Below are 25,247 nucleotides of genomic sequence, written 5' to 3'. Positions count from 1 at the left end.
TGAAAATGCACTGTTACAAATGTCTTTGATTTATAAATGAAAGTGCTTGTCATCCAACATACTACTACATTTGTGTGTAATCCACACGTATTTTCTCGTGTAATAATATGCTGCCACTGTCCAAAAAGCATGTATCTCCATACTTTGTATTTTTATCCCCAAAAAGAATTTTTTGTTGCTTTTCTAAAGACAATAAACATACAACTGCACTAAGTTCACCGTAAGTTTCAGCTTTACAGACACCCCACCCGCGGTTGTAGTATTGACTTCATCGTAAAGGTAATAACGACCTCGCGTACAACCCATTTTTTTCTCGGGACAAAAAATGCCTCTTTTGGGGTACGGCATCCATTTACAGGATATTAAATCCAATTGGTTACATTTATAGTGGAACTCTAGGTATTATTGTGTTTAGCTTCCCCAAGACACTACAGGGGCTCCTCGGTTTACGACAGCCTTCCTTTCCTAAAGATTCTATGGCGATGATGTAACCTGACGTCGAAAGACACAGTTTTAAAGTCCTATTTATAGTAAATGCGTGTATGATTTTTCACTGCTCGGCCAAACATCAGCCATATAGAACAATCAAATGAAGCGCATTAAGTGTGGTAGTAATGTATGGCCTTCTTCTTGTGCCACATGACAATGCATTTTTACGCCGCGCACAAACTACGCTGCCACCATTAACAGATGACTCCCTGTAGACTGCTTTGGTGCCCTTTCAAGCAAAGCAGTTCTTTAAATGGCCTTTGTACAGCTTTTTCTTTCATTCATTGCAATGACGATGCAGTTTGCTTTGAAAGGAAATGGGCCCCTTCACACGCTATTGACAGTGACAATCAGCTTCTTGCTCAAGGGTATTTCCACAATGAACAGCGTAGGAATCAGCAGCAAGACCAAAAGCGGAAATCAGAGCACTTAAACAACAAACGGGTGACACTCAAACCCACAACGTTTGAATGACCACTCTTGTTTTTGATTAGCCACTACTCGGTTCTCTATTTACGACGGTCCCGAATGGCGTGAAGCTGAAGAAAATACTGTTTTTCATTTGATTGTGTTATCCTGTATTTTTGTCCAGTCAATTGCATTTGGATGGATTATAGTCAAATCCAGTTACTATTTCAGAGCTCCACTTGTTTGCATTGTCTTTGCACATCTATCATTATCTTTACTAGCACCCAGATTTGGACCATTTCCTCAAATATCACTCATTAAAAAAAGGACACTTGTCGCCTGTGCCTCCTGTCTCTGTGGCACGGCGTTCACATGGCCTCCGCATGTGACACAAAGGCGAGCCAAAACACCCCGGATGCCCGCCTGAGCTCTCCACTGTTCCAGGCCTTGTTAAATTTTAAACAAAACAAAGGGAAAGGAAGGAGGGAGGGCAGGCAGGGCCACGGGAATGTGCGACAACATCGCAGTCCCTGTTCATTCACATCCCTGGAAGCGTACTTCCTTTGAATCTCTCTCTCTCTCTCTCTCTCTCTCTCTCTCTCGCTCTCTCTCGCTCCCCCCCCCCCCCCCCCTTCACTCTCCTTGTGTGGAAGCCCTTTCTCTCCACTCTTAGCTGAACTGATTGTAGCTTTAACCGCAGATGTGGAGTCTGATTACTCAGCACCGTGCCCTTCTGCAGGATTAAAGAACAACTGAATTGGTAGCAGCAGTTACCAGATTGCAGATGCGCGTCGATGCATTACGACACCGGAGTATACTGTAGCTCTTCCGGAAATAAGAAGAAATACTGTTTAACTTTGCTATCGATCGCTTGCTGCTGTGTGGCAGTCTTTAATCTAAAGTTTCACAGGGTAATTTGGAGTTTGATAGATTTAGCTAAGCTATATGATTATACCAGTCACAGCGTCTGCTATTGAATGGCATTAGAGGTTAAGCGCAAGTGATGACCAGGATGTGCTTATCGGTGTGTCTCTTGGGAGCCGTGCAATTTGAAGTGAGCCTCGAGGCGATTTCGAGGCTTCTCTCTCACATTTTTAGCAAGAAGGCACCACGAATCAGCAGGGCATCCAAGAGTTTATCAGAGGAAAGATTGCCTTTCAGTCTGGATGAAATAAATAGTTTTTCGAAAGAAGTGCTGCCCGGGTGTGCATGTTGCAGACACCAGATGGCACACAATATTTCATATCGTTTCCAATTTCTGGGTTCTGCACAGGCAGATAAATGGCAGATCTTTTCTTACGGCTCAGGTGTGAGTGAGTGAGAACCGGTTCCAAAGTTAATGATTCCATGGATTCAAAATAATCACATTTATAATTTTGGCCATAATCGTGCAGCCCTTCTCTTAAAACATGCCCAGCACAGGGTAATTGCTCAGAGACCTCTAACAATCTGGGCTTTGATCAGAAGCGGGGGAAAAAGCAAATTCGGCCCGATTATCGCGATGTGTTTGCTAAAGACAGGCTGCAGTATTGTCATGACCGTAGTTTTTGCTCCACTCAATTCTCAATTCAAATCAATCGCATGTTTCGAAATTGATCAGTTGCATGTTGCATCCACAAGAGAGCTGTTCCTGTAGGTTTTTACGAATGGTATACATCCATCTTTCTGTCACATCATTTAGAGTATGAGGAGGCAGAGGCTTTTGGCAGCAGCTCAATTATTTGTATTATTTTATGTGCATCTCCTGATGCGTCTATAATTAGAACATTACTGACAATCTCACTATTTTCTGCTGTCTCACAGCCCCTTTGCAATAGATTGGCAGCGATGAGGCATTAATATCATGGATTAAATATGCAATTATAGAATCACATCTCCCTCAATACAGTGACAAACACACTATCCACTTGATTATGATTTGCACTTCTGTGACCACTGGTCGCCAATAATGGACTCCATTTCAACTGAGATGCAATTGTTCTGTCAGCAAACTACATAGAGAGTATCATTTTTTCGACACATCAATCCTGCAAAATTGACTCATTAGAGCTCGGACAAAATGCCTTTTAAATTGAACCCAGGGAAGCAGGATATTGTCGCAACTGAATGCATTTTCGAGAAGATAATTAGATACCTGATGAAGTCTGTCCTGTCGCAGCATTGCGGAATTCACTGACACGTCACGTCGTCCTGCCACTGCGAAGGTAGTGATACTTACTAGCTCAGAAGGCAGATAATTGCGGGGTCTACTTTACCATTCTGTGACAAAGGAGGAGAAAAAGGCAGAAAAACGTCCGCTCTGATGCGACTTCAGAATGTGAAAGATTTCCCCCATTCTGGCCTTGTTTTTCTTTGATATAAACAGCATATAAAAATGGTTGCGACACTGATGTAGGATAAGAGAGAAAAATCATGAACAAAAGCAAACGTCAAATTTCGACGATTGGGGAGTACATGGGGCCTGGGTTTACAAAAGAGGTCCATTCCTACGGCGCCAATGTTAACCCCACTTAGTACGCAAGTCGGAGTGTGCTGGCGTCTATCACTAATCTAAGCTAATGCATTATTTGTTAACTCCGTTTGTAACCAAGGAGCCCCTGAATTGATTAATTAATCGATTGAGAAATAACCATTATCAATTCGAATTGGATCAACTGTCCAACATGACACTGTGCTCCATTATTTAGCATTTTCACGTGACTTAGTAAGTCGAAAATATCTACCATGTGTATATATATCTATATACAGTGATCTGCTAATTCACTGGCCAGTTAGACAGCGAACGGCAGCGTAGTGGTCGATTTTGGTAGAGGTTCGACAGGGAGCCGAGGCTCCTTGTGAGGTTGATGTAGGAGAAAGTCAGGAGATAAACATCTTAGGTCTGGACCGCTATTGGCAGTGGTGAAAGTATGAATCTAGACGGGGCTTGGTCCCTAACCTCTGGTGAATAGCAAGTACTCACTGTATTTAATAACCACGGCCCTTACAAAATCCCTACTACAGTACATTCTCATGAGGACAGGCGCAGTAATGACTTTGAATGTAAAATCTCCTCCTTCATTTCCAGCTGGCATTATTCATGCAGTCGTACAAATGAACAGGGAAACCCAGGGCCACAAAACAGTCGGGAGTTCCTGCAAGATAATTGGTGATTGAAATGCACATAAACGCAGTCGCACTCAAACACAAACCCATGTGTGTATTTGGTCGGCTCCAACCTTGATTCACGCGCGCACAACATCAAACGTTCACCAGCTTCCCAATTAGCGTTTTCATCTCACCTCTTTAGCCCGCGTCAGACGGAGGTGTTGTCAACCCCGCTCCCATATCGCTATGTTCCCTTCATCCCCTGCTGCATTTCCTGAAGAGTGTGTGTGTGTGTGTGCGCGCGTGGGGGGGGGGGGAATGCTGCATCACTAAGCCCTAACCATGGAGACGAGGGTTACGTGGGACTAGATCTTAAGATGACAGTACCTTTTCTTTTTCGTGCCGTCTCACGCTCTCTCAAAGCATTAAACAGTAGAATGTGCTACCCTGTCAAAGGGGGATTAAAAGCATTGCAGAGACAGACGCGGGCCTTTCAGTTCCATGCAACTCTGCCACTTGAGAGAACGCGGAGGCTGAGGTGACACAGCGATGAGTGATGAGCAACTGGTGGCCTGGATGATGAGATAATGTGTTTTTGAGAAGTTGCAAATCATGCAAGTGCTTTCTGTTATTGGTCTCGACTCGATCGACAGTCGCAGGGGGTCCCGGGTTTACGACTGTCCCAACTTAAAAGATTTCAATGATCCGAATTGCGGGTGGCGTAAGAATACGTCTTCAGGAAGGCACGCTCAGCTACAACTTGCCACCATACTTACTGGTTTTTGTTTGATTGTTCTATATACACTACATGGCCTTGAAGTTTTTTTGTTTTGTTTCTTTTTTACCAATTACCAAAACAGTACTGTAATTTTCGGTCTCATACACACCCACAAAATCGACTCTGAAATCAGAAAAATCCTTCTTTGTATAATGCGTACCACTGATTTGCTGCTATCCATTTGCACAAAAGATGAAGTATATCTGTATTTTATTACGTTTTTTTCCCCCCCAAAATATTGTGCCTTGCGTGCATGCGCTGGTGTAATTCAGATTTGTTTTTATGAATTTTTTTATTATTATTATTATTTTTTAATATATTAGTCTTAAAGGGTTCATGGCGAGTAGGTGCCATGTCGACTGGGCAGGTACAAAGTAGTCGCGTGCTCCCCTCGCAGTCCACAATGTTCGGAATAATTAAGTCATTGGTTAACAGTTGGCGTATAGTCCACCGGCTGTTGTTTTTCTGCAAGTCTAGAGTTGCTAGCAAGGTGCTAGAATCTACAGGAGCTAGCCGCGAGAGCTAGCAGTAGGTGCTAGCTAGCTTATGTAGCAACGCACACTAGCAATTAAAAAAGGAATGAGTTCCGAGTGAAATGTTTTAAAGGTAGCCAACTGGACACCATGTTGCAGTGGAAAGTAAGCGGTACTTCAGCAGATATACGGTATAGGAAAGAAGTAGATAGGGAGTGGCGTTGCGATGACGTCACACTCCATCATTGACCTGGAAATCCATCCATAGAGGTGCGATATATGGTCTAATGACAAAAGAGAAAGTGGTGACGTGAGCAAGGCAATCATCTGTGGTAAAGTGAAGATGCCGCATGCGGACCTGCTCGCAAAAATGTCGCAAACATGATTTTAAAGTCAGTCAAAGCTGGCTTGAGAAGTTTCAGTGGTATGTGGCATTCACAGACAGGCTGCACAGGAATGTGTTGCTGAGTTTGCAATCTTTGTGGAACGAGACGAAACGGGATCGTGTTGGAAATAATTACAAAAATGATCAGAAGAAATGTTTAGCAAATTGAGTAATGTGCGTGACCTTAAAAAAAAGTGTAGCCAACAGAGCAATTCATCTTTTAAATGACAGTATGATGTCCCACTTTCTGAATTTTGTTTTGTTTTGAAAATAGTTTCCCTGGAACGGTATGTTGTGCCAAAATCAACCAATGAATTAGAAAAGACAGATACAATTAAAAACACCCAAATCAGAACTACCCATGTTATTATGAAGAACTCTCCTTCAATGGGGGAGCTGTTGTCCTCCCCTTTTCACCTGAAAGCTGTAGTGCGTAACTTTTGTTTATGTTAATGTGCAAAACAAAAGTTTATTTCGTGTGTATTCCTTGATAAAAGTGTGTTTTCACTCATTTCTACATTGCACTGTATTTATTTTTAACCACACCTAATAAAAAGTTAAGTATAGTTTAGTTTTGAGGCTGCAATGGATTAATTGCATTCCGATCAATTTCAATGGGAAGCATTACCTCGACGTACGAACAGTTTGGGTTACAAACGGTGTCACGGAACGAATTAAAGGGTTAGGGTTATTCCCCAAATTTGCAAATGCCGAAACGGGAATACGAGAGGGTTCACTGAACGTGCAAATTACGTTGTCGCCATGGGAACAGAACTCCGTGGTAAAGCAAGGACTCCCTTGTAAGCCGGAGAAAATCGATGCATCTTATTTAACCTGCTGTCCGTTTAGCATGTTAATATGTCTCTCAGATCTCAACAGGTCAGGTCAAATTACGTTGTCGCCACGGGAACGGAACTCCATCGTAAAGCAAGGACTCCCTGTAAGCCGGAGAAAATCGGTACATCTTATTTAACATGCTGTCCGTTTAGCTTGGTAATATGTCTGTCAGATCTCACCAGGTCAGGTAATTAGTTGTGCTTCTGTATGGAAATTTATAGCCCAAAAAAAAGTGTTCTGTCATTGATTTAGCAATGAAAAATGTTAACACCTTGCCAGAGGCCTGCGCTCTTTTGTGCAGTTTGTCTGTTGCCCATCGAGCTTAAGACATGAAAGCACCGCTGTTTTCTTAAGCAGTGAATGTCAATTAATCAAGCGTGAAATTTGGATTAATTACATTTCTGGGCCTAAATTGGTCACCTGTTGTGGCGTTTAATTCGGGCCTGCTTCGACAGCCACTGAGGTCACAGAAGCCGTCGCAGCGTGGGCTTGTCTGTGCTGCCGGCTGATTATGTGTCTTCACGTGTTAGTGAGAAAGCGGGAAGACCGAGGGCGAGCGCTGCATCATTTGTGTGTGTGTCAGTGTGTGCGTGCGTGCGGGCGCACACACACCCTCTGCCTGGAGGACATTGACCCGTAGCTGTCGACGGTGTACCCCTTGAGCGCCATGGTGCAGGCTTGCATTGGGTGGAGCTCGGGGATAGGTGCGCCGTTTCCGGACGACTAAGAGGACACGCCAACAATAGCGTTGTGCATCACCTCTCTATTCGTGGGCGACAGACAGAGTTGCCGGACACAGATTGTGCACCTAACTCCGGCGGATGTATAGTGACGCGTTTCCAAACAGGGCTTCTTCGCCTTTGTTAGAGTAAAAAGAATGAGGTCAGGCTGTGAGTATCCTGCTTTAGAAATAGTGGCTGACACATGAAACCAGTCAGGCTTTAAATATGAACGGAGGGAAAAAAGGGGGAGGAAAATGGGTAGCAGCAACTCTACATGCTCATATTTTCAATTTGAAGGCATAAGCAATGAATCTTTGACACAGTGGAGTCTTGTTCCGTGTGTGTGTGTGTGTGTGTGCGTGCTTGTCGTTCATGTGTGCGCGCATGCATGCGTGCGTGCGTGAGAAGGAGAAAATAGAGGCTCACGTTACATAACAGGCCACCCTGGCTCTCGTCCAGCCTGCTTTACAATCACACAACAGTAAGTCACGTCACGTGTATGTTACTGCAAGTGCATCTAATTCATCGTTCCCAAGTAGTCTAGTGTGCACACTCACAACCTTTAACGTTTGCGCTGATTTTAGATTGCACAGAATTACATAACGCTCGTGAGGTTTGTCAGTGTACACACACCCCTTTTGCCAGCTAGATGTATGATATATTAGACACTTTTGCCATTTGGCTATATTTACACTGTATGTCCAAGTGCCCAATTCCAATGTAATGCCTATAGATTTTTATTTATTTATTTTTTGTCTCTTTCCATGTACATTTCAAGTGGTAAATCATACAAAAAGTTGAGTACCGTATTACATTTGAGTGGTTAAAAGTAACCTGAGTGCCAATATGACACTCCACAAACATTTGCAATAAATTCCATATTTAAAAAAAAAAAAAAAACTTTTGGAAATATGAAATATGTCCTCTACTAATTGCACCACTTCACTTTGCGCACTAAACTCCCATAAAACTAAGGTTCCTTTAATCCAGTAGCGAATAGAAGAAATAGGCATCTGTGATGTCTCAGTTTAAAAGGGTGTTGCATCCACATAATGAATGTAGCTTCTTTTCTTGGTCGACAATGGTTACAATGATTGTACTGCACTCCTGTTTCTATGCCATTTTTGTTTTTAGCGGAATAAAGCTGCCATCACGGATGTAGCGCAAAATTAAATTGAAAGTGTATGTGGCACATATGGCCTCAAATTGCCAAATATTGTAGGCCTCTCCCTTTGGCCCAAGAGTTCCCACAAACAACTTATTCCAAAATTGAAAACTACTTTTACCGGGCTGAATAATTGATGCGTGAAACTTTGACTACAGAATCCCAAAGCCGAGATCAATGCGGCACTTCCCTTGTTCGTGACACAGAAAGGGTTCTCACGTCTCCCGAGTGACCTTAAGATGAGAACATACTGGCCTGACAACTACCACTCTTTTAAAATATGTTTTGCCTGTGATTAAATGACAAAAAGCTGTCCACCATACAACATTTGACAAAACACATTTAAACTATATCAATTCCGCCATTGCAAAATTAACTGAAAGGGCACTCGTTAGAGCGGAGACCCCCGGCAAGGCCGAACGTCTACCTGAAATATAGTGTTGAGCAATACTTTTCCCACTCCAGTCCTGAAGGTGGCGGTAATGGTCATTGTGGGTGCCTGCCTACTGTCTCATAATTGGGCCTCATAAAAACACATTGGAAAGCAAAACTGCGAATCACAGATGAACTTTTTCTGATATTTTTATACTTTTTCTGACTATCGGTAAATGAACTTTTGAATATTGTATGGTTGGTTGGAGGACTGCATGATATTTTGACTTTGACTTGTTTCACTCGGAAGTCCCGGCCTCGAAATTAGCCTACAGCAATCGACAATGTTGTAGTAAAAGCGGCTATTAGTACTTTAAACTCCCCTGTTATATTGTTGTATTTTTGTTTAAATGAAATGAAAGAAATTTAATTAGATTTTTTTTTTGGTCATATTTTAGTTGCAGATAACAAGTACAGATTATGGCATCATCATCATCTGTTTTTTTTCTTTTATTTTTTTTTACGGAATTAACACAAACGAAATAATTTGTAATTGATTGCTTGCAAAATTAGAAAGTTGCTCCTCAAATGAAGTCATTGATTGGCAAAACTGCTCTTTCGAAGAAATCCGTTATTTCGAGCCTTGCCGTTGCACTTCTCCTTTCTACTGTAGGGTCGTGGGTGAGCTGGAGCTTAACCAAAAATGTTTTAAAAGAAACCATGACAAAACAACTACATTTGTAGATCCATGCGTTCCATTGAGCAACAGCGGTAAGAGTAAAACTGAAGCAGTACTACAATTATGCGTGTGCAGATGTCACTTAATGTCACTTATTAGAGTGTTTACCGAGGTCTGTGCGGCACTTTCCGAGAACTAACCATCTCTGCCTGACTTCACCTTGTTTACGTGCATCCCAATCAATCCTCATTTTGTCCCTTTCTTCCTTTATCGTTGAATGCTTCTAAACAGAAGAGGCACTATGAACCCTCATTATTTTTCCACCAATAGTTAACGTTATACCGCAACTTTTTCCTACAAACACACTAAATTATTCATTGATGAGCTTTGCACATTTTCACAGCCTAACAGTTATACTGGGATTTACACCCGTGCATCAGACGCGTGCATATTGTGTGTGTGTGTGTGTTTGGACGAGGCAGCACACACACACTCGCACACACTCGCGCACAGTTTTCCACAAGGATGACAACATTAGCTTGTCTTGAACAAAGAGGGTGGGTAGGTTGAAAACAATCCCCCACAGGTCTTATATGAGATGCGAGTGTTTCCCAAGTGTTTCTCCCTTAGTGGATGATCAGCGGGCTCATGTTTTCTAGTGTAAGGTTTCGTAACGTGCACGCACGTTACATAACAGGAGTGGAGTTTGGGGGAAGGGTCTGTGTCTGGGGTTGTGGCGGGGGGTGCACACATCCACATACGTCACCATCCGCCCCCACCGCCGCCGACTGTGGGAATCAGTGAGGGGGGACAGCACCTGCGATTCAGAACGTCCCTAACACACAACCTCCTCCGTCCGCCGCATCTGGGGCTATTTTTAGCAGCTATTGATCGAATTACATGATAAAGCATAGCATATTCGTGGCGCAGTGAGGGGTGTGAAGGATGGGGCTGCCGACATAAATGCTGCTATCGATTTCGCTGCAAAAAGTCCTTTCTTTTATTGCAGTGGAATATTGATTTGTAAACCATCTTGTAAGGCCTTTTTATATTTGCACTTCCCCATGTGAGCTATTATTGCATCTGTTTCTGCTTTCTAACAGGAATTAGCCTCAGGTTATCTTGACGAGGGAGATTTAGTGATGAGGGTAATTGGGTAATGAGGGTTTCAAGAGTATGCAAGTGGCTCAATAAAAATAAGAGAATACAGCATGATGGCACATACCTTTTGTTGATTTTGCACCAGGAGACCCAAGAAGAGTATCGTGTCTGCCTTTGTTAGCCTATGGGCACCTACTAAATGCATACAATAGCAAAGCCAGTACAGGCGGTCCTTGGTTTACAACAGTCATTAGCAATGTGACAAGTGGCCGCCCGCCATCTTTGTGGAATTTTCTAAAAATACATAAATAAATAATTTGCATGAGCACTTTAGACTCCTCTAAAATCCTCCATTACAAATAAATAGTTGCATTTGCGCTTTTTTGGGGGGTAAGTGATGCCGTTTGATACGTCAATGTAATTTTGATGCTTCAACTTGTAGAACCCCTTGGAATTTTGACGCAACACAACAGTCGAGCCTTTCAAGCTGAAAGATGCCCCGTGACAATAAACAGCAGCGCCAACTCTCATGCCACAAACCTTTCTCCGCTGGCGTACACTTCCCGTCATCTTATCGCAAATCATTTTATTGTCAAGATCATTTAAATTTGCTAGCGTAGTCATCTCCCCACACCCTAACACGCAGTCAGAAATGTGGCTTAATGCGTCCAGAAAATGCAAAGCAATTTAATCCTGTTTGCTCGATTAATGGCGTTCATAATGAAAGCAAGCTGTAACAAGAAGCTCAGCGAGCTAATCAACTGCTCGTGGTGCCATTTAAATAACGTGGGATTTACATTTATGATTTCACCGCGCAACTGTGTGTGTGTGTGTGTGTGTGTGTGTGTGTGTGCGTGATGCACTTTGAGTTGACTTTGCGTCACCACAGCTCTTATCAACTCACTGCAGTCGGTTCAAGGTTATACAATGGAAACTCTAAGGTTCAGTATATAATCTGTTGGGATTTCAAAACATTTTTCCCATAGGAACTGTTAGAAATAATGAGTTTCACACAAGTTGTATGCACATTAGTTAAGTATTCTTTTGTTATTTTCACCAAATACCACGTCAACAATACTATTACTATTGCTTGCACAGAGGCCGCTTGTGGTAGTCACTCCAACAGCACTCGTGATTCCACGAGACGTGTTGCAGAATGTTTCACAAGTGCGGCACTCTGCTAAAAATATGCACATAACCTATTTTTTGATGCAAGTCGCGTGAAGCTACACGGAGCAGATGGAGCCAGGCAGATGCAAGCGGCATCCGGTCAGTAACCTTGTGCAGACTCCTGTATACGTGCTTATCATGAGAGCCACTATGAGAGAAGTATGTGAAATTCTTGCTACGATGATAATGTTTTTTTGGTGTTTTTTTTTTTTTTTTTTTTTTTTTTTTTTTATGCCCTCAGAGATGTATCAGTCAACATTTTGTTCTTCTAGTTTTTGGTTTCCAGTCTTATATGAAATGAAATGCAGTATTTGCATTTATAACAAAACCTGTGACGCAGTAACAAATTTATAGAAAGGGTTGAGCGGTTGGTTGGTTGGTTGGTTGTACTGACTTTTCTGTTCTTTGGCAACGCTGCAGTTCCCACACAAAAAGTTTGATGGACCTCGCCGAAGAATAAATAGCCTGGATCTAAATTTAGACAATAGATCCCATGGTCTAAACACAAATGGTCCCCCATAGGTCCAGTTCCTAATTCCAGGGAAAAGTTGATTGCGTATAACTTTTCTGTGTGTACGCTACACTTGTATTTGATCATATTTCATATGTATCAGATTTTTATCCACATTTGTTAAAACCTGATTCTGATCCGACGACATCCAATTCCATGTGCTTTTACTATTCACGCCGCCATGACACTTATCCCAATTGTGCCGCTTGAGAGCAAAAAAAAATTGGAATTGTGTCATTTGAACCATGCATCCATAAATCTTGCCTTGGATACCGTCTTCAAGCTGTGTGAGGGAAAGCAAAATACCAGACGCACCATTCAGTATGATTTTTATTCTAAAAATTGAGCTTTATTAATATGAGCTTTGTTTTCTACTCTATGCTTTTCTAATCAGCTAAAAATACTCAGCCTAACAAGTAAAGACACTATTTAGTCTGCTTTTGAACTGTGAGTGTGTTGTTTTCGTTGCCGATGCATGACCACTTTCCTTGTGGGCACGTAGCACATCTTCTCGCTATTACACTAAAGGTCAACATGGCGCATTTCTCACATCAATGCCCCCCTTGCCTGCCCCTATGCACCCATTTGTGTGAGGACATCTGCTCCTTTTAAAGAGGATGCTAATTAAAGATCATTTCTTATTTAAGTGCCTTGGGATCGATTCGGGAAAATGTCACATTTTCCCCATGACTCGGCGGAAGGGTGAAGATCGAGGAGAGCGGCGCAGTGAGCGGCGGCGAGTTACCTGCGATGGCCTTTGCAACATTGCAGCAAGCATCGCCAGACAACGCCCGAGCGGACAGTCAGCCGAACGTGGCCTGTCGCTTCGCATAGCAGTCATCACATCTATGCGCGAGGAGGGGGAGGTGCAAACACGGATGAAGGTGTGAAATGATGGAGGCAAAGGGGCCACAACTGGTCCCTTTGCCTGCAAACACACGCGCCTAAGTAGAGGTAGTTGAACAATATGCATATGTGTTTTGTAACACAAGTGCTGTGCAGCTATTTGTGTCACAGGCTAACAGCTGGTCTCGCTCTGTCTTATCTGTGTCACTTCTCCGCTATTTTTTTCTGTCGTAGTCCCCTTTTGTAAATTACATTGTGTCCATTGAAAAGTGAGAGACGTGCCTTTCATCAGGCCGCATCATCAATTTTATTAGATTCTTACCCCCACCAACAAATTTGATACCTAAAGCATCTTAACCGATTTTTAAAATGTGAGCGACACGACAGGAGAAAAACTCTGCATGTGCGCACTTACAGCTCTTTTGCGTGCAGCATACTTGAGATGACCAACTCAGTGCTATTTACATTAATAAACACAAGTCTCCTCCTCCAAACCAGACGTCTGTCATAGTTCTGAACTGTGAGAGGCAGCTAGTTGCCACAGGACATCCAAAAAAGAAGAACGGGTCGTAGGTGTAGGGGAAGAAATGGAAGAAGCTAGGCTCGCATTTAGCTTGTCTGGTGGTGATTCTTGTCATTCAATAAAAATGACTTCTGAGACCTATAATACAAATAGTTGCTCCTTTATTAGTGTCCGGCAATAGGAAAAGTTTCAGGTCGCTTCTTAATTGGCTGTTGTTCTGTTTCAACTCGAATTCTGAACTCGGTGTTGACTATCACATGGATTTGCAATCGTGAATATTGAATAGGTTTAACATCTAGGAGGAAAAAAAATCCTCTTGACACACCAGGACAATCACTTAGGATAAGCTGAGAGAATTAGGCTTTTGCTGACTTTGATGGTACAGGTGAAAAAAATGCTCACATTTGGTCAGATGATCAGAATGTGTACCCGATTTAACTGATTTCCACAAATTTGGGGAGAGCGTTTTTGTTTTTTTGCAAATGCAGGATTATTATTTTTTTTTCTTTTCACTTTTGGTACATCAACTAAAGACATTGCTTTCATGTTGATTTGTTTGTTAATAAACAGCATTACACAAAATAATGTTCAGTACATTTTTATAGGCCATAGAAAAAACCTCTGGTGCAGGTCGCGATTGTTTTCCGATAAGCGGTAGAAAATGGATGGATGTTATACCAATGCCAAAGAGGATGTTTTTGTGAGGTTGGCCAAGGAAGAAGCCAGAAATGTGTTTACATTTTGTTAATGATGCCAGATGTTTTGTGTGTCAGTAAATACAATTATGACTCTTAATAACAAAATTCAGTTATATGCAAGAGGTCTGTTATAGTGTACAGTGTGTATAGTGTGGTGCTGACCCTAATTTGAACAGATCGGCGTTAGCAGGGGGTCGACATGTCTGTTGATTAGCATAAGCTCCTGTTGATGAGCGGCATGGAGCTGTATCCACAACCCATGGATATAATCGACTGATTAAGGTGCTAATACTAAGAAGAATGGAACAGAGGCTGAAGGATTATTCAGATCCATCACACCTAGCAGCCCATATAGAAGCAGGAAATATGCGCATCTGCACATGCCCAGCCTTGACTTATGTGGGTCACCGATCCCCTACGGTACAGCATGCCGCGCCGTATAGCCGAGGTGTGCCGATGTCAGCTTGCATTTAGTGGGGCCAGGATGATTAACCAAGGATGTGTCCTTGTTATTGCTTCCAGGGAGTTAAAAATAAAGAAATAAAATAAAAAGCTGAATCTGGTGAATGCAGGAATGGATGGAGGGAGGTCAGCCTCGGGTGCTGATTGCTAACACTGACTGGTATCGGGGCCAGTAGGGCATCTGGAAGGCCATGTTGAAGACATAGTACTAAGCCACTGTACTTTCTTAGACCAAAGTCGTTTTTGGCTCTACGGGTATTGTTGCACTTTTCTCTTAGCCATCACTGGTACCTTTCTGTGGAGGCATCACAAAGAGAAAGCAGACTGGTAGACTTAATACTTTTGATACCAGAATATCATAATATTTTGGTTCAACTCCAAATGTTAGGACTTTTGAGTTTCGCTGTCCCGCTTGGACAGTGTCACTGCGGTGAGCATTAGAAATGCAACATTGATTGCAGGGCACATATCGGCCAACAACCATTCTTCGTTTAACCTAACATGCATGCTATAGAATATCAGAATCAGAGTGTCAGAATCATCTTTATTTGCCAAGTATGTCCAAAAAAAAAAACACAAGGAAATTGTCTCCGGTAGCTAGAGTTCCCAGAGAAACAACCCACATAAGCACGGGGAGAAGATGCAAACTCCACACAGGAGGGCCTGAGCAGAGATTCAAACCCAGAACCCAGAACTGTCAGGCAGACGTGACAGCTACACTTCCGATATTTAAACTGCTTCTCCCTTCGCAGGCGACACTGACCAATAGTGGGAGTCACGTGGTCTCTAGTGAGTGTGTGTGGAGGCAAAACATCCTGAACTTGTGGAAAAGGAAGGAAGCCATCCCCAAGAACACACTCACGCACACAAACACACTTCTGTCATAGTAGCTCTAGGAATAGATTTGTCCAGTACACACCCACCCAGCTAGGCCTTTCTCTTATACCTACTGCTGCATCCTCCGAAGATAATGGGATGCCCAGCATGACTAACATCATCCCGCCTTAAAATACTTTCGGTGTAGGTGTCGCATGTGGACTGCAGAAATTCCATTGGCGTCTCAGCTAAGACAAGAGCCCTCGAATGACTTCCTCCCGTGGTTATTGAGGAGACCCCGTTGTTCTCAGTCCCACCACTGTAAACAGGATGCTCACGTGGGAGTCCCTCCCATCTCCCCGCTTCCTCCAGCATATTCCCGTGGCCCGACCTTGAAGCCGCCTTCATCCGTGCGAGATGATGCGTCAACACAGGGACAACTTTGAAAAGTTCACCCTCCCCGTGAGCAGCACACTTTGACTTTCACGCTCAACATTTAGGAGGGCTGATTAGATGGACACAAAGATTATTGTCAGTGTGTGTTTGTGCATATTAGCGGCGAACAAGAACAAGAAAATGAGCAGTATATTACCCTGGTGAAGGAGAGTGCACGTTCCAACAAAAGGGCCTAAAAATAGTACAAATGTGTCCATGTGACATATTGAGGCTAAAAGCTTTTGAATAATTTGTCTAATGCCTCACATGACACCCCCCAATGATGGTTACTTCTGCCTTACGGCAAAGTTAGAAGGCATTAAGCATTAAGCAGGCTGCTTACTAAGATGTTGCATAGCTTTGCATAGAGCTTGATGAACTGAAAGCAAATGGGTGAAATATGTAAAGCTGCATTTACTGGCCGCAAAACACCTGCACTATCTCATGATGTCATACATTTAAATGAAAACACACAAGGCAAATAAAAAAACCGCTGAGTAAGGTGGTGACTGACCGTGCCTTCTTTTGCCACGTGACTGCGTATTCCTATGCTGCTGCACAAACTAGGTGGTTGTGCGCCACTCGTAAGCTCAAAATGGGATTATTACAGTAAATAATTACATGAAAACACTTAAAGGCCATTATTATAAATAATCAAAATTAAATAAAAAAAACTGAACACGGTGAGTGAGTTTTCCTTATACTCAACCTCGAAACATCTCATGATGGGACCGACGTAAATTGATGACCCCTCCTGTTTATTGTTAGATTTTGCTGCTGTACGAAACGTTGACGCCGGTAAGCGTAAGTGCCTTTTCACACTGCACTTAAGCAAAGTTCAATTTGGACGGCAGCGTGCCGTGACGAAAGATGGCGCAGCCAATAGGAGAGGTGGTTTGAGAGGTGCGGTGATTTCACAGTGACAACAGAACAGCAAGAGAGTGGCTTGGATGAGTTGTACTGTAAACGAAACAGGAGGAAATCATCCTAAATGTGCTGTCCCAGTGTCCTGAGCTTTTCAACACAAGACAAATGACGTACCATGACGTGGTAAAGGTGGCACAACAATGGATGGAGAGCTCCACTACTTTTAGTATACCAGGTTGGTTGAAATGTGTGAGTTTAGAATTTTTTTAAACAATAGAAATTTTAGCTTAATGTAAAATAGGACTTCATTTTACACACATGCTTCACTTTTATGACTTCTCCGCTTCCTTATTATACATAAAGCCAGGGTTTTCCGTTGTAACTACTTTTATGTCCTAACCAACAGGAAAAATGCGCCAGGCAGTAGCTTGGCAACCAGTGCTAAATATGGACACGCTAACGCTTGGCCACCATCGTACTTGCCCGGTCCTGCGCCCTGCCCCAATGGTTAACGCCACAAAAACCAAGTGCACTGTGAAAAGGGCTTCAACGGTCGACTGTATTTAGAATCAAAAACTCGGTAGCTGCCGCTACAAAAATGTAAAAAGTGCATGGCTAATCGTCCAAAAGCTCTCACAATAGTCTAAAAGCACTGTTGTGTAGCGCATGCTGGGAAATGGGTACTTGTCATGGCCCTTAAAAGCAAATAGAAAAGCTGAAGTTAATTTGTTTCCTGCACACTCCACCGCTTTCAGAAGGCCAACTAAATAGTGGTGCCAACCACCAGCGGCAGCCATCGGGATGCAGTTTTCGCATGACGCCATACAACAGTTGACAATCGACAATGCAACGTTACTCTAAAAGACACAAGACTGTATGATGGAATCACAAGAACAAGTTCTCTACCTTTGCTGTTCAAGCACAATAGCATGTACAATTGACATTTAAGGTCAAAGCAAACAATTCCTGCACACTAAGCTATTGATTATGTTGCAAACACAAAGATTAGCAGACAAAAAAGGTCAGCGCTCAGTCGCAGCGCTGATGATCAGAAATTACACAAAACAAAATCAGCGATTCACTTCACTCAGTAATGATAAGCTTAAGTAGAGCTGCAAGCAGTGATGATAGGCCGTAACACTCACACTTACAGCAAACGCCATGCTCAGCCCACATTAGATGACGTGGGCAACGGCTTTACAGTTTGTCTTTGGTACCTGCTTCTGATGCCAAGTAGGAATTTGCCAAAGTACGAGCCTAAAATATTGGCATCAGACCAAAATTACTGAGTTACTTTTCAATTTCAGGCATGGGTCTTTGAGACGAGACATTTTCTTGCGTACTTTTATGATCCATTACCACTCAAATTGCATCTTTGAAACTGGTGTGACGAGCAGATTTTTTTTCTCCCCCCCACTTTCTGGAGGCAGGAATGATTGCATTTTTTTTCAAAATGATCATCCAACTTGGAAGCCATGCTCCTTCCACATTAGATGGCATTGGCATTTTTTGTTGCCCATCTCTCTTGGTTACCTACTTAAGATTGAGACAATTCCTGAGGTGGAGTCCATCAAGGAACCCTACAGAGCCCGGAATTCATTGCGTCAAACAAAAATTGCTGACATCCAGTTCACTTTCCGACATGTGTCCTTGAAACTTTTTCGTGCCTCTTGTTCTGGTGAATGTTTCCGCTAAATTGCGTATCAATCAGTGAAACTGGTGTTGGGGGGAGGCTGATCTTTTTGGAAATGTCAAGAGGGCAATTGAGTAACTTTTGGGGCCCCTGAAATAGATAGGTTTACACAGGATACACGGGTAGGCAAAAATGTGTTAGTTTTTCGACATGTTGGCGATTGGGAATAACAATAATAAGATAGCGATTCCAGTGAAGAAAAACAGAGAGTAGAGGTTACGGTGCAGCCTTACAGTCAGTTTGTCAATAATAGAAAAGCGAAAGAGTCGGGACAAGTTCGCACATGCCTCTACAAGAGACTCTCCCATCCCCCAGGGCAAATGTCAGGGCATGTGCAACATTTTCCTACACCAACTGTTTCTCAGGAAGATTATTCAAAAATCGCACAGTGTTCAACTAACGCAAATAGAGACACCAAAAAAGAGTGAATAGACAAGCTGGCACATGGCAGCCCGCGGGAGCTTTTCGCGGAGGTGGAGGGAGACTGAAAGCAGGTGGATATTTCGACACAGCGATAAGACGGCGCGGGCCGACAGGACACCTGATAAGCAAGCCTGACTGTCAGGTTTGGCAGGCTGCTCGGCAATGCGAGTGACGCCAGCTCACTGACTGTAAGAGCATAATTCGGCAGAAGTGTACCTGGCATTGAATTGGAGATTATATTCTCACTGAAGGCAAATCCCGACTGTTCAATTCCAATGCGCAAAGTAGGACATGTGAGGCTTAAAGTTGCACTGAATGAATTTAGCTTGAATGCTAACCCTGCTTTGTGGAGGTTTTGTACCAAGAACTCCACACTGAATCACTCAGGTCACACCTCAGTGGAACCTTAATCTCAAATTTCTTTGGATTTTGAAGACAACGTTTTGCATTAGAAAATGCAGGGGGTCCTCGGTCTACAATGGTCCCGACATACAAGATGGATTGATGAAATGGTGGTCAATTTCCAAATTGACCCTTTTTTTAATGTACTGTGCCACTTTACCTAAGGATTGCTAGAATATGCTGCGAGTCATTAACCTTTGGGGCACTCTTTTAAATACTCATCCAATCAAGACCCTCATCAGAGTCATTTTTGTGACCTTTGTTTTATTTTATTATTAATATTTAGATGTATCTGTTAGCAATAGCGCACCATGGGGGGCTTTCTGTGTGGAGTCGGCGTGTTTTTGATATTCTTCGGGTACTCTAGCTTCGTCCCACAATCCAAAAACTTGCATGTTAGGCCCTAGATTGCCCACAGGTCCGAATGGGAGTGTGAATGGTTGTTTGTTTATAAGCTCTAACCTCTGATTGGCCGGACATTCATGTGGCAATGCAGTTTTTGAGTGAATTGCAATTTCTAGGTTTTAGTCGTCTGCAGGTTTTTATGATCTACTGATTTCATGTGGGGGGGGGGAAAAAAAAAAAGTAGCATTTAGAAAATGAACTGCTGTTTTACATAAAATCTTTAGAGATGGCGATGAGAGAACCAAAAACATGAAAATAACTTATGTGCGCTATACTTTAATTCTATTTTTGTACTTCTGTCTTGGTGCACGTGACACTGCAATTGCATTAGTGTATAAATTGCGCTACATAAACAAATGTCTTGCAAAGTAAAATCTCAGTCATTCTCCCCAGAGGATGAACATTTCCACAACGCCCTGCATCACATGCCTGTGCTAACCGCACATTATATTTCCCCTCCCTTGCTCTTGTGCCCCAGGGAAGCCCCAAAACATCGAGAGCTCCGAGCGGGTCCAACTGTCGGGGACGTACAACGTCCGCAAAGGGAAGCTCCAGCTGCCCGTCAACCGTTGGACCAGGCGGCAGGTCATCCTCTGCGGAACCTGCCTCATCGTCTCCTCTGTCAAGGAGAGCCAGACGGGGAAGATGCACATCCTGCCGCTCATCGGAGGGAAAGTAAGTCATGTAGTCGGCTTGTCGTGTCCTCATATCGCTTGGCCAAAGCGGCTCGTTATCCTGTTCAGATATGCGCAAACAGTTGTCCTTGATGACTTTGCCTTCAAGTGTGTGTGTGTGTGTATATATATATATATATATTTTTTTTTTTTTTCTTTTTCTCAATCCAAACCAATGTTTATGGTTGTTCTATATAATACTCTAAAATAACATTTGTTCAATTTCTCCCCCTAAATTTAGTATGGCCCTTGGAGGACTTGAACTAGCCCCTTATCCGGCGCACTATACACACAAAGCAATCTTTAGCATCTTAATCCATTTTTGGAATGTAAGCGACACCAACCATGATGAGAAAACATTGGAAAGTGTGTGCTATAGTGTGTGTTGCCTTTTTGAGTTGGGCCACCATGAGCCAAGTTGTCAGAAGCGGTACTGGCCCCGTATAGTCATGATATTATACAATACGTTTCAATGATTACACATACATACACAGATTAATTTAATTATTAATCATTCATTTTCGAAGAGCCCTTCTTTGAATAGTTTCGTGTGACAAAACATTGACAACTTTATTTTTTATTTCACATTTATTCAGTATACAATTAATGACTACAATAATGTAGTGACCGTTTTATTTACAGAATGACACATTACAAGAAATATCAGGTTTAGTCATATTTTTAGCAAGTTCCTCAAGTAGATTTCCAATTCCATTGAATTTATTTTCAATTTGTTTCGTTCCAGGATCAAACCGCCGCTGACCTAAAACCTTTATAACTGAATAGGACAAGGAACCTTTTTTTAACATTCATGTAAAATGTAAACTGTTGAACTGTCCTACAAGAATGAAGAGAAGTTAACGACTGCAAAGTAAAACGAAAGTAAAACTACTCAAGTGTTTGATGCATTTATATATAATTGATTTATGATATTTGATATTTAATAAATTAAAACCTTTCCAATATTGGAAACAGTTTTATTTGCTGTTCTGTTGTTATTGTGTTATCCATTACACTGTTTCTTTTTGCATCACAAAAATAACAAAAACAAAAATCCAAAGAACTCACCCTTATTCCAGATGATTTGCTGTCGATAATTACTTCTGAGGCATAAATGTTTGGACTTTAGAGGTTCCGCGGTATTATAATACTTTGTACGAGCTATTAGCATAACTCAGGAACTCATTTATTGCAGGCAAATCCAATGAAATGACCATAAACACATACATTAAGACGACGACATGTTCCGTTCTTATTTTTGGGCACGGTAATCGGAGATTTGAGGTGTTGTTCACGCCCCTGAAAATGTGTGTGTGTTTGTGTTATGTCTGCAGGTGGAGGAAGTGAAGAAGCACAATCACTGTTTGGCCTTCAGCTCGGCCGGGCCGCAGAGTCAAACGTACTATGTCAGCTTCGACAACTTCACGGAGCACCTCCGCTGGCACAGACATGCTTCCAAGGTAAAAGTCAAAAGAGAATCGGAGAAAGAGAGTGGCCGAATGTGTGCTTATGCATGGACATTATTTACAGGTGGGCTGCCTTATAAATCACACGCAAATCTAACATCCACTGTGATCACACAGCATTTGCAAGCACAGCAAAGTGAACATAGCGCACCGCGGTCCACACTTTAGTGTGGAGCTCAAGGGTCACATTACCATCCCTCACATTGTTGTCCCGCTCGCTCGCACTCTCCTTTCTCTCATTTGAACTCAAGTAGGTCATAGCCAGAAAACCTCTTTTCTAAATCTTAACAGGGCGTGCATGTCACCAGCGCCCAGAGGGCCACTCAGAATAGAAGCCTGCATCGAGGCAACACATGCCCCAGCCGCTTTTGTCTCCCTCACCTCAGGAAGAGGTGGACGCTGTCACGTCACGTCACTTCGGACAGCAGCTCGTCTAAGTGGGTGTCAGTAGCACAGTCGCTCAGGCTGTTAGCCCAGGGATGGTGGGCTCGCAGGTTTCCACTGCGGGGGTTTGGGGGGAATGTGAAATTGGGTTTGCTGGAAGCAGGCCAGTTTGCATTCAGGCACTGCCCGGAGCAAGACTCAAGCGATGCAAGCTGATAAAGGACATGGTCTCCTCAATCTGACGTCCGGCACTCAGGGAGAATTTGCCCTTGATTTTATTTGCCAGCAACTATTTTGTGTTCATATTTCCCTTGGCGATCGGTGCATTTATTTGATGTTATTTTATTTTAAACCAACTGCTAGTGCCACTCAAAAGTTCTATTGAACACGAAAGTGTTTCCACACTTTTGTCCGATATTGTCTACATTTTATGTCGGAGCCAACAAGGCAAGTGATCCGAACACGTGCGGTTAGCTGAATAACATGATGATGTATTGCGCTGCGTTAGGTCACTGAGCTAACTTTGGACTTTTTCGCTAGTTCTGAGAAGATTGACCACGGAATGCCATTTTAATCTTCACGCATGCACCGTCATCGAGATAAGCATTGTCCAGCGACTCGCTTCTCTGTACTGTGTGTTCGTCCTTTCTAGATGGTCTCGCAGAGGATCAACTCGGCGGATCTGTCCTGCTGCAGCTTGGAGCAGCTTCCCCCCAACCTCTTCTACAGTCACGACCTCACCCATCTCAACCTCAAACACAACTTCCTGCCCGCAGACCAGTGGTTGCAGCAGCTGCAGAGGTACATTACCATTACTTCGTTCATGTGGAATCAGGTTGCTTAAAAGTGAGACTAATCTTTATGTAATGAGATGAGATGGGCCATTGTAACAATAGAGATGAGAGCGTGAAGAAGCAAGGCATTGCTGGATACATCATTTTTAACATCTTGACCAATTTTAAAATGTTAACGGCCGCACACGTAGACGTAAATTTCAGCAAGGTGTGTACAAACAATCGCGCGTGTGTGTGCGTCCTCCTCGAAACCAGATGTCTGTCGTAGTACCAAGACTTTGTTGTGCCACAGGGAACGCAGACTGCCCTAAAATACGAAGAAGAAAGAGTCTCAGTAGATGAACAGGATAAGGTAGCCTAACTGTTGACTTGTCTGGTAACTTCATTGCATTGGAATACTCTTCTCGTCATTTTAATTATATTGAATGACTTGCGAGGCAATTCAGACAAACAGCCAACACAAGCATTTGCTCCTCCCTCCCCCCCCCCCCCCCCCCCGCTTCCCCGCAACATCAGGAGATTCTGGTCCCTTCCTAATTGGCTATTGTTCTGTTTCATGTCGCAATAACAGAGTCTGTGGCTCAGCCAAACTTGTTGCTGATGACAAATACAAGGGTTTGCTCGAGTAAAAATTGAACAGGTTCAACATTTACCATTGTCAGTCCCGGCTATTTTCCGAGCAGATCTGGGACCAAAAATCACTGTTAACACACCCCACACCACATGATAATTGCATAGGATAATCTTTTAGATATAGCCAAGAATCGGGCCTTTGCTGACTTGGATCGGAAGGGGGGAGAATGCTAAAATTCCCGATTGCTGTGTTCGTGTACCCCATGTACCAGGATGTGACTGACCAGTTTTGACCACTTAGGTGTCCCCCAGCAGTTTTCACAACAGGAAGAAGGGGGGCACACACTGGGACCAAAGAGGGGAGCCCGAGCTGCATTTTACCAACAAGCCCAGAAGGCCATATTCATCAGCAGGGACGCTTTTAATGTGACTGGCCTTTCTCGCTCTCACTCTCCATGGGCACCATCTGCTGCAGGCTTATTGTGGGACCCCATTTAAAAACAAAAAAACCCCAAAAAAACAACAACAAAGATGTATATACAGTACAGTGTGTGTGTGTGTGTGATTGTGCGTGCAGTCACATGTATGCAAAGGGTCTGGATCTTATGTTCATAATAAGCGCATGCATTCAAAGAACACTCCTACAGTGTACCGTATTTTCACAACCATAAGGCGCACTTAAAAGTCTTACATTTTCTCCAAAATGGACAGGGCGCCTAATAATGCGGCGTGCCTTATCTGTGCACCAAGTTCCAACATCTATAAATGTTGTTGTGTGATGAGCGCTCCGTTTGACTTTTTTTTTTTTTTTTTTTTTTTATAAAAACATTTCCTGCCAACACGCTGCTTACACAGAGGAAAAGCGGACGTGGCTGAGGACAGGGGAAGGGTGCGTGAAGTAGGACGCTAAAGCCACGCCCCCCAGTAGGTATATAGCGCCGGGGTGTGTTTTTAAATGTTATTTTATTTTTTTCTCTCCCCACTTGTGCATTGTGCAAAACAACATCGGTTTGCTTCAGGACCCCCGAAAATGTCACCTACGAAGAGACACGCTTACAAAGCACAGTTTAAACCGCATGCTGTCAGTTACGTGGAGGGACATGGGAATCGAGCAGCCGCGAGAGAATTCAAGATCAACGAATCCATGGTTTGCAAGTGGAGGAAGCAGGAAAACGAGCTTCGCCAAGTCAAGAAGACGAAGCTGAGTTTCCGCGGGGAAAAAAAAGAAAAACAAAGCGAGGTGGCCTGAGTTGGAAGACCAACTCGGGCAATGGATTAATGAGCAAAGAACAGCCGGGAGCAGCGTCTCAAGTCGCCATTCGACTGAGTGCAATAACTCGGGGCTTGCCATCATTCCGGGAGGCTTGACGAACCGCTGGATATCGGTGTAAACAGGGCGTTCAATGTGAAGTGAGCGGCGTGGGATCCGTGGATGACAGATGGCGAACACAGCTTTACCAAGACTAGGAGGCAGCGCCGGGCGAGTTACGCCACAATTTGTGAATGGATTGTGGATGTTGGGGCTAACGTGTCTGCTTGCGCCGTTGTTCGAGCTTTCGGACGGCAACGAGACTGACTCCAACCTGCCGTGTTTGATTGAGAACTTGCC

At 43.2% G+C, this 25,247-nt stretch overlaps 1 protein-coding gene across 1 annotated transcript in view; it reads left to right on the top strand.

Annotated features, from left to right (window-relative positions):
• Positions 1-25,247, top strand: part of phlpp1 (PH domain and leucine rich repeat protein phosphatase 1) — a 54,011-nt gene that overhangs the window by 13,190 nt on the left and 15,574 nt on the right. The window contains exons 2-4 of the mRNA XM_061798663.1: positions 20,226-20,422; positions 21,756-21,881; positions 22,924-23,072. Of these exons, the coding sequence (XP_061654647.1) occupies positions 20,226-20,422; positions 21,756-21,881; positions 22,924-23,072 (472 nt within the window). The remainder of the gene's footprint in view (positions 1-20,225; positions 20,423-21,755; positions 21,882-22,923; positions 23,073-25,247) is intronic.

The sequence above is a fragment of the Phyllopteryx taeniolatus genome, chromosome 14 (assembly GCF_024500385.1).
Source record: "Phyllopteryx taeniolatus isolate TA_2022b chromosome 14, UOR_Ptae_1.2, whole genome shotgun sequence".
NCBI lineage: Eukaryota > Metazoa > Chordata > Actinopteri > Syngnathiformes > Syngnathidae > Phyllopteryx > Phyllopteryx taeniolatus.
The sequence above is the reverse complement of the archived record's forward strand: the minus strand, read 5'-3'. Positions and strand labels throughout refer to the sequence as shown.